Below are 9,926 nucleotides of genomic sequence, written 5' to 3' on the forward strand. Positions count from 1 at the left end.
AGCAAAAAGATAGTGGGAGCTGGATAGATGGAAACATCATTAAATGGATAAGACTACTTAAGTACTGATTAGAATATATTTATATCAATGCTAAGTGATAGAATTTTAACAGCTACAAAGTAATTTATAAATTATCTAATCCAAGTTTTTTATTTTCCAAATGAAATTCAAAGTCATACACAGCTACTTGAAACCAATCAGAACTATAAACAGCCCTCTAATTAATATCCAGTTTCAACCCTCATATACAAAGAGATTAAACATTACAAGGCAAAAGTAGTGCAGACATTCCAACAATCATTACTTTCAAATGTGCAATTCCACATAAATACTGTTGTAATGGGTAATAGACATGATTCTGACAAATAACAAAAATTTCAGAGTTGTTTGTAGGGAAAAGGGCATTCAATTTTTTGGTAAAGTTTTATGACAGAACTACTGAACAATTTTCAGTGGCTTCTAGTCAAACCAATAAAAAGCAATTATCATTTAAATAAATACCCAGCAAATCATCAAGTTGATTGTTGCTTCAAGAAGGACACTAACTCCTGAAGTAACCTATTCTACTTCTGGATAGCCCATTTGTAAGGAAGTTTTTCCTGACATCAAACCAGTATTTATGATTCTTTGCAGCTCTCACCTATTGCTCCTGGTTTTGTCTTCTGAGGCTTTTCTTTCTCTAGATCAGGAATTAACATTTTTTATGTGTTAAAGACCTCTACAATGGGCTGGTGAAGCTGATAAACTTTCTCAGAATAATATTTTGAATAATTGAAGGAAAAATACATTTTATTTATCGGATTAATAAAAATAAAGATGTAATTTTCTCCCTAAGTTCACAGACCGCAGGTTAAGAAATTCTTGCTTTACATATCCTTCAGTTTATCAAGGTCTGCAGAATCTACCTGCAGGCCCCATTCCAGTTCTGCTCACATCAAATCTTTGATCTGGGCCAGTTTAACATCCCTTAAGCAAGCTGGTAGTCCTCCTCCCAGGGACTTGCCAGATTTCATGCCAGATACACAGTTTTACCCTATTTTAGCTCAGACCTCTGGGGCTCAATGGATCCACTAGCTTCTGCTACCCCAGGCAACCAAGTCTTGCCACAATGTCCTTTTTAAACCATAGTAATTAAAGCCAAACAAAATTCTAGAGGTGGTCTCAAACCAAGGCAGAATGGAGGAGTTAGCACTTTTTATTGATTGAAGTTATCTCTTTTTTAAATTTTTTTTATTTTTTATTTTTTTATTCATTTTTCCAAATTATCCCCTCTCTCCCTCCACTCCCTCCCCCCGATGACAGGTAATCCCATACATTTTACATGTGTTACATTATAACCTAGATACAATATATGTGTGTAAATCCAATTTTCTTGTTGCACATTAAGTATTAGCTTCCGAAGGTATAAGTAACCTGAGTAGATAGACAGTAGTGCTAACAATTTACATTCACTTCCCAGTGTTCCTTCTCTGGGTGTAGTTATTTCTGTCCATCATTGATCAACTGGAAGTGAGTTGGATCTTCTTTATGTTGAAGATATCCACTTCCATCAGAATACCTCTGGAAGTTATCTCTTAATGTAAGCTGAGATTTTTTTTTTTAATACTTTTTAGCTGCCATATCATACATGACTCCCATTGATCTTGTAACTTCATTAAAAGCCTTCTTCCTTTTTAGACAAAATGCTTTCTAATACTCCCCCAATTTGTACTCATGAAAGTTAGATTCAGATCAGGTTCAATGTCCAGTTCACAAAACTCCTAAATGCTGCTGGAACCAAATTTAAAATGTAATTGGGAAATGTTTAACAAAAGAAGTAAAAATATGGCAATGTTAATTTGGAATTTTCTAAATCAATATACTGTCTGATTTCTATTTGAGTTTGACACCTGGCCCATCAAGATCTCTTTAGATCCTGATTGTTGTCCTATATTACACAGTAACTATCCCTCCTAGCTTTTTGTCACATGCAAATTTTATGAACATTGATAAGAATGTTAAAAGCATATGGTTAAGTGCAGATTCCTGGAGTACATCATTAAAGACTGCCTGTTAAGATAGACAATTCTTTATGTCCAACTATTTAATTGTTCTGAATCCATCTAATAGTATCATTTCCAAATTCAAATCTATCATCTTTTCTACAAATGAGATGTTACCAAACTTTTTTTTTTTTTTTTAATCTAGACAAACTCTATCTTCACTGTTACTCTCATATACAAATTTAATAATCCTGTCCAGAAAAAAATGCTAGTCTGGCATGACCTGTAAGATGCTGCCTCTTTCTGTTATATTCACTTTAATGGTTACAGGTTAACTAAGACGAAGTTTTATTCATTAAAGAACCATTAAGAAAGTCCTAAGATAAAACCAATTTAGTGGCAGTAGATAATTTCAGTGACTAGATAAAAAGCAGTAGACATAAATAGGAGATTTTTCCATCTGAAAAAAATCTTGATAATTTCATTGCTACTTTAAAATAGCAGAAAGACTAAAGGAACCATGCATGCATGGTTCTCAAGTCCCAGGAGGGACAACGAATAGAGAGCATCAGGCCTGGAATCTCTGGAGACCTAAGTTCAAATCGAGCTTCAGATACTCACTAGCTGCTTTACCCTGGGCAGGTCACTTAACCTGTTTGCTTCAGTTACCTTCTCTGTGAAATGGGGATAATATCATACTTCCCAGAGTTGTTGTGAAGTGTTTGCACAGTACCTGGCACTTAGTAATCTCTATATAAATGTTAGCTATCACATCATGATTCCTACTCTTCAGATGAAGCTTCTAATTTACTGAAGTACTTAGGGGTTCTTTACTTTTTTCTATTAAGAAGAGATGTCAAATTGGAAAGAAACAAATGCAGAAAAAGCAACAATTTTACATAGAAAGAAAACATTAAGCTATCCAAATCCAAAAATCAGGAGACCCAGAAAGTGTCCATTTCCCCCCCATTAACAATGCCAAGGGGGAAAAAAACCCCAATTCCAAGGAATAAAAATAATTAAGCAAAGAAATTATCTTTCTAGGATTCAAAATCAGAAAAAAAACAAAAACAAAAACAAACCCATGATGGATTTTTTTTTTCCCATTTAGCATGATGTATCTGCTATCAAAATCATGAACTGCTATTTTTAAAACACAGAGGAAGGAGCATATTTTGAAACAATAATTAATTTGATGAAACCCTGAGGAACTTAAGGAAAGATAAAATTAAAATTTGCTTTAGACCATAATCTCTCTCTCTCTTTTTTTTTTTTTTGGAGGCTGGGGGGTTAAGTGACTTGCCCAGGGTCACACAGCTAGGAAGTATCAAGTGTCTGAGACCAGATTTGAGCTCGGGTCCTCCTGAATTCAGGCCTGGTGCTCTATCCACTGCGCCACCTAGCTGCCCCTAGACCATAATCTCAGCAGAAATTGGAGTTTTATTTTTAATATCTAAAAAAAAATCATAGCAATGAATAAATTCCATTGTAAGAATTTTCAGGCCTGAAAATGAGCCACAACTAATACTGATTCCTGGGTGTTTTCTTTCATCATTTCAGCCAAGGCCTATCATGACATTTATACAGTCCATTTCCAAAAGTCTTCTGTAATTTATCACCTCACAAAATCACAAAGTGGGGTTCTAATTTAAGATTTAGGGAAGTTCTTATTTGCTTTGAAGACTTTTCTATTTACTTCAAAGCAAAATAGACAAATGCAAATTTTGTTTAAGTTACAGATATCCCTACCCTTAATAGACAGCTATTATCTTTTGAACCTAACCTATTACAATCCAGTTATTACAACAAAATGTATTACTTTGTTCACTTTTTTGACAAAATATCAAACATCTGAAATCTAAAAGTGAAAAGCTCTCAGCCACAAATGAACTCAACAGAAACAGAAGCTATTACTTGGCAGAAACAAAAAATTACCTGATTCACAATTACCTTTGATGTTACTTTTTATTTTTAAAGAAAAGGTTTCTTTTCTTTTTTTATTTTTCCACATTGTTCACAAAATTTTTTTTTCTCCCTACTGCTTCCTCTTGCCACTCCTCTCTTCCCTACCTCCCCCCCCCCCAAACTCTACAAAAATTTCTCTCTTTAGATTTAGGATTCAGGAAATTAAAAATCTTTTTACCTCTTGGTTACTGGATCAGACAAACCTGCTTTTAAAAGCCATTAGTCATGTGAGACATTAACTAATACCCATGTAACACAACTTTAAATTCACTCATTCATCCAATCCTCCACAGAGCCTTTGTTTTGGGTGGTGGTGGGTGATGACTTTGGTTACAGCACAGCAGGTTCTTCCAAACTAGACAGACTTTAATTCATCAATAGGCTGATGTCTATGCTGAGAGGTTCATTACTAGAAGGCTGGACATCAGAACACAACTTTTTTCTATAGTTCATAATAAGAACACTAATTCTACTCATAGAAATAAATACACTAAGAAATATTAAAGTAGTGAGAGTTGTCATCTCCATCAACAGAGGGAGCACTCACACCAATGAAATCACAGATGTTTGAAGTATTTAGTCATTCAATAAATATCTGAGTATCTAACTATGTGTGTGGTATCTGGCATCCACTCAACAAATGCAGAGAAGTAGTCTACAACCATAGCGATCTCTCAGCCTTTCCCACATACACTGATGTCTGAGAAGAAAAAAGTGAGGCTCCGACTGCTTTGAACAGTAAAATAATTAAGTCGGTGAAACAGTTTCTGGGAGTGTCAAATGAACTGAGCCTGATTTTTTTCTCTCTACCCTTTTCTAAGTCCATGATGTCTATTCAGAGCAACTCATTATTAACATAAATTATTAAGTAGTAAAAGGACTTGTCATCTTCATCATTGGAGAGAAACTTCTATCAAATGAAATCAAAGATCCTTAAGCATTTAGGATATTCATTTAATAAATACCTGAACACATACTATGTATAGTGTACATATATATATATATATGACCTCTGTTATTAAGTTTCATGATTATATTTAGTTCCATTTATAGGCAAATGTACTCTCTGAAATCTGTTCATTAATTTGTGCAAATTATTGTCCAAAGGAGCTGAATTCACAGCTCCCTGGAAATCAGTGTGTTTGGAAAAGAAATCACAATTGCTGGGGATGTTTTCAACTCCTCTGACTGTAATTAATTAAAATTTATACTGTAACTTAGATTTACATCCATTTAGATTTACAGATAAGCTAAAGGTCTTCAATAGTTCTCCCAAGTCTCAGGCTGCCCCTCCATAACCTTATAAACAGTGGAAAGCCTCAGAACTGAAGACCAAGAATAAACCACTTGATCTTAGAACCTCAGTTTACTCCTCTGTGTAATAGGTACAAACAGTCAGTACACTATCCACATCAGAGCGCTGTTCCAGGGAAGGTTCTTTGCAAACTGACAAGCTACCGGAATTTAAGGTAAAGGCTTTTTCCCCAATTCTGCCTCTGATGAAGATGAAAGGGATGAAAGATTTAGATAAAACACTAACGAGCAAAAATCTCAAATAATGCGTGAGGAACAGCTGGAGAGCAGAAAAGCAAAGGATCTAGGTAAGGCGCACACCGCATGTACATATGCAAAGATCCCAAAAATGCACAAGGAAGATACTTTCTATTCGCGAACTGATTTTGCACTTTCGGCTCCCAGGTAGCCAGCAAAAAGCTTCTAAGTTAAGGTTAGTCCCCGGATCCCCACTAACAGCGCTTCTGCCTCGACATCCTCAAAAACGAAATCACTCCATTTTATTTTATTGATGTGATTTGCACACAGAATTTCTTGTAATCAGATCCTCATTTTACCCTCCAAAGAGGAAAAAATGAGGCCTAGTGGCGGCCGAAGGACGGGAAGACGCGACCCCTCCTTTTTGGAGCGGAGAACGGGCAAGAAGCAGCAGCTTCCAAGGTGGGGGCGGCGCTGCCTGCCCCGGCTCCCCGGGGCTCCTGGCCAGCCCGCGGGTTCCTCCCTCCCTCCGGCCTCCAGGCCCGTCGCGAGCCCCGATGGCCCTCGCCCCGCGGGCCTGACCATTGAGTCCCGACCCCCACAGCCAAGCTCCGTTCTCCCCGCTCCCAGGAGACCGACCACTCCCCAGGGCTGACCTATCCCCGCCGGGCCCGAGTCTGTGGCACGCCGATTCCATCCCGAGCCGCTCGGCGAGCCGAAGCTGCATCCAGTCCCAGCGGTTCCGACCCCGGCTCCCGACGCCGCCGACGCCGCCCGCCCCCTGGCAACCGGACCCCGCACCACCGCCACCCCCCATTGGTCCGGAGCGCCACCGCTGCCGCTTCATTGGCTGGCGCTCCCGTCCAGCGATGCGGGAGGGTTTCTAAGGAGAGGGGAAGGGGCTCATTAGTGCAGAGCGCCTGCGTGGGAGCCGGAGGCTGGCCCAGGCTGGCGATCCCCAGAGTTCCGCGCCCTGGTGTGGGGGAAAGAAAAAGGTCTGGAGCCCTCCCCCCGCGCAGCCGCTGCCCGCAGGGGGCATGCTCGGAGGCGGACCTCGTGACCTTCTCACTCCCCCAGACCCAAAGCAACTTCTCTTCCCCAGGCCAAGCCCGGACTGAGCAGCCTTCTCGGGTGGGGATGTGAGCAGTCCGAGCCCCGGGAGCGGCCAGCTCAGCTCGTAGCCCTGGACTATTTTAGAGAATTCAGGGCCGCCTCCAAATCACCTCGGTGTTCTCCAACCTACTCAGAATGAGGTCTAAGACCTACCTAGGATGTCACGTGGATGGAGCTCTGTCGGATCAACTGTGCCTTCATTTAGCTGTGGGGGGTTTTGGGCAAGTCACTCAACCTGTTTGCCTCAGTTTCCCCAATTGTAACAAATACTAATGCACTTTCCTCTCAGGGTTGTTTTGAGGATCAAATGAGAGAACGTTTGCAAATTAAACCCACATCCCTTTTCTTAATCCAGAACAAGAGCAGCTGTCTGATAAAGACTATTACTTGTGCAAAGCTTAACTATACACTTTTCTTGAAATCTGGACTGTCCTGGAAAATGGGGCACAACTCTGTCCCAGGGCTTGGCACACATATTAGTCGTTTCATAATACTTGTTCCCTTCCTTTCCAGCCACCCCAATTCTGCTCTCTCTGGCCTTCTATAGAATCTCCTTTGCAGTCTTAGACCTGCCCTGCACTACCTCGAGCTCTCCAACTTATCAGAACCCCAAACTTGTGTCTCCTAACCATTGAGGTTTTCCTTTCTTTAGGTACCTATGCCACTGAATGAGTGGAGCCATCTGTGTTAAATAGGAAATATTGTTGAACGAACAGGCAAAAAGGGTCAGCATTCACCGATAGTTTTCAGAATTTATTTGTAAACATTTTTAATATTTTCTAAAAATTGTCTTCCACTCTTAAGACCTTATTTACAATTTGTTGAAAAATATCGTGTGACCATTTTCCCTCTAACTACTATGAATTACCTTTAAATTAGACAAATGGAAGGAAAACATAAAAAAAAAAAAAAAAAAAAAAAAAAAAAGATCAGTGTATGCTGTGCCACTAACTGCAATACCAAAATATTCAGCTTTAGTTCCCATGAGGATTCTGAGGCTTATGTTAATTAACAAGGACCACAGAGGTCCTAAATGATACTTGAGACTGTTGATTTGAACTCTTCAAGGGCCAAAAACTAGATTTAGCAGCACTATTAAAAACCATCTGTGGGGCAATGTAAATGTCTGCCCTTCTGGATCCAAGTTATTGGTTCCATTCATGTCTTCACAAGACACTGGCTCATGCTCAATTTCCCCTTCTCTCTGAGATAAGAAAGAAGTTGATATCGCCGTCTCCAAGTTACCTTCAACCCATATTTTTCCTCTGGTGTGTCTGCAACCAGCACTGGTCCAGGGTCTGGACTCTTGGGAGAATCCATTAGGAGGGGGCAGCTCCTTTTCACATGCTGCCTATGGTCTGTGGGAATATGCCCATTGCCCTTCACAGGGGACTGTTCTGGGGTCTGGATATCAGGTGGGATAACCATGTAATCTGAATTTTGAAGGTCATGAGAGGACAATTCCCCACAGCTTTGAGGACTGAATACAGGGATCAAGGGCCTTCTGGAAGTATCCTTTGGACACTGCATAGGACAGTCCATAACTAACAGATCATCCGAAGCAGTTTCACTGGAAGAAGCCACTGAACTCTCAAAGGACAGAGGTGGAAACCTATGCTTGGTCGCTTTTCGACTTGAACCTTTTGCCAGATTCCGAAGATTGTAAGGCACCTGATGTTGCTTTTGGTAGAGTGGCAACCAGCCTCCTGTATTCTCAAACTGAGGAGACACCTAAGAAAGAAACAAACAGTCAGTCCAGACCCACAAACACCACTGGAAACTATTTCATCTCCATTCGAGAAGCCAGATATAATATGCAAATTTTAAATGATTTTTTTTTAAATTAAAAAAAAAGTGGATAGCCACATTAAAATCAACAGGATATTTAACTCATATTCTACAGGTATGCATGTCATACTTGAAGGCAGGAGCTTTAGTTTTGAAACCTTCCTATGAAGTTATAGGACTAATCTAAACACTTGGAAGGGACTATATATCTGTGAATTTTAAATTAGGTATCCATCCTATTCTTAGAGTATGGATTGTTGCTTTCCCAGCAACTTCTATCAAGTCATTTTTTAAAGCACTCTATGCAGAAATTGAAGTCCAAAATTGGTCTCTGCTCTTATTACCACATAACCTAAAACTGTCAATTGTGGGATTATTTTATTGTAAATTGCTAAAGAGTAAACAGTGTACCTAAAGAAGATTATCTGGCGTTAATGAAAAATCTATTCCCCTTCTCTATATCCTATGGTACTTTTATCATCAGACACTGCTTTTTTGTAATACCTGTTCCTTTCTTATTCAGTCAACTCCAGCAGCTCCCTATTGCTCCTAAGATAAAATATTAACTTTAGCTTTAAAAGCCATTCATAACCTGGCCCCAAAACTATCTTTTCAGGTTCAGTGAACACTACACTCTACCTCCCACAGTCCAGACCCAACTGACCTTTTCTGCGTTCCTCACACAAGACAATCTCTTACTGCCATTCTTTCCCCCCTCCTCATGCCCTCTTCACATCTGCCTCTTGGAATCATTTTCTTCCAAGCCACAGATCAAGCATCTTGTACCTGTACAAATCCTCCCAAATGCTGATGTCCTCCCTACTACTTTGTATTCTCTGTGTACGTATGCACTAGTATGTTTAGACAGACAGGTGCACATACATGTTATTTTTTAGAAGTAGGAAGGAATTATTTCATTAATTGTGCCCACCAATACAAATTCTTAATAAATGCCTGCTGATGGATGGAATCAATGGTGGGTGCCAGCGTTCCTGCGGGGGCTGGATGAATGATTGGCGTAGGGGATGTCTGTTGACGTCAGGCCAGCCACTGAAGTGGGCAGTAGCAGGACAGTGAAGCAAAAGCACTACTAGAAGAGACACTCTAATCAGAAAATGTGTCCACTACCCCAAAGTCCCCCCTGTAACCACTGCTCTTTATAAAAGGGCCAAGTAAAGAGCCAAGTAAGCAAAAACAGTTTTCCCTGTGGCCATTTTCTGACCAATTCCTTGTCTAGTTCCCCCCTTGGCCCCCGAGCGCGTGGGGGCGCCCTTCCCCGGGGTGTTGCAGTGCAGAGTGCGGAGGCTCGGGGGAGAGCTCTCTGGCCCTACCCAGGAGGTGATGGTCCTGTGGTCTAGGGGTCTGGCGGGAGCATGCCGCGGGAGGGCTGCGGCCAGCTGGGGAGAGCCGTAGGGATGCTTGGGCCCCTCCAGGGGCCCTTCTCGGAACGCCAGCTGTGCTTTCTGGGGTCGGTTTTTGCCTTTCTTCCTGGGAGGCATCAACAGTGGAGAAGGGACGGGCAGTGAGCAGCCTCATGTTGTCAGGGGTAAGACGCCGGGAAGACAAGCCGCGATCCCCACTCAGGCC

At 40.9% G+C, this 9,926-nt stretch overlaps 2 protein-coding genes across 6 annotated transcripts in view; both read right to left on the reverse strand.

Moving 5' to 3' along the window:
- The window catches only part of TULP3 (TUB like protein 3), a 47,568-nt gene extending 41,268 nt beyond the window's left edge, over nucleotides 1-6,300 (reverse strand). For both annotated transcript variants that reach the window (XM_074269284.1, XM_074269283.1), the window contains exon 1: nucleotides 6,095-6,300. In XM_074269284.1, the coding sequence (XP_074125385.1) occupies nucleotides 6,095-6,285 (191 nt within the window). In that variant the 5' untranslated portion in view covers nucleotides 6,286-6,300. The remainder of the gene's footprint in view (nucleotides 1-6,094) is intronic.
- A 983-nt stretch (nucleotides 6,301-7,283) lies between these two features.
- RHNO1 (RAD9-HUS1-RAD1 interacting nuclear orphan 1) overlaps nucleotides 7,284-9,926 on the reverse strand; it is a 41,607-nt gene continuing 38,964 nt past the window's right edge. For all 4 annotated transcript variants that reach the window (XM_074269290.1, XM_074269288.1, XM_074269292.1 and 1 more), the window contains exons 2-3: nucleotides 9,671-9,925; nucleotides 7,284-8,282 (exon numbers count right to left, since the gene is read on the reverse strand). In XM_074269290.1, coding sequence (XP_074125391.1) covers nucleotides 7,710-8,282; nucleotides 9,671-9,838 — 741 coding nt within the window. In that variant the 5' untranslated portion in view covers nucleotides 9,839-9,925 and the 3' untranslated portion in view covers nucleotides 7,284-7,709. The remainder of the gene's footprint in view (nucleotides 8,283-9,670; nucleotide 9,926) is intronic.

This window comes from Sminthopsis crassicaudata, chromosome 5 (genome assembly GCF_048593235.1).
Source record: "Sminthopsis crassicaudata isolate SCR6 chromosome 5, ASM4859323v1, whole genome shotgun sequence".
Taxonomy (NCBI): domain Eukaryota; kingdom Metazoa; phylum Chordata; class Mammalia; order Dasyuromorphia; family Dasyuridae; genus Sminthopsis; species Sminthopsis crassicaudata.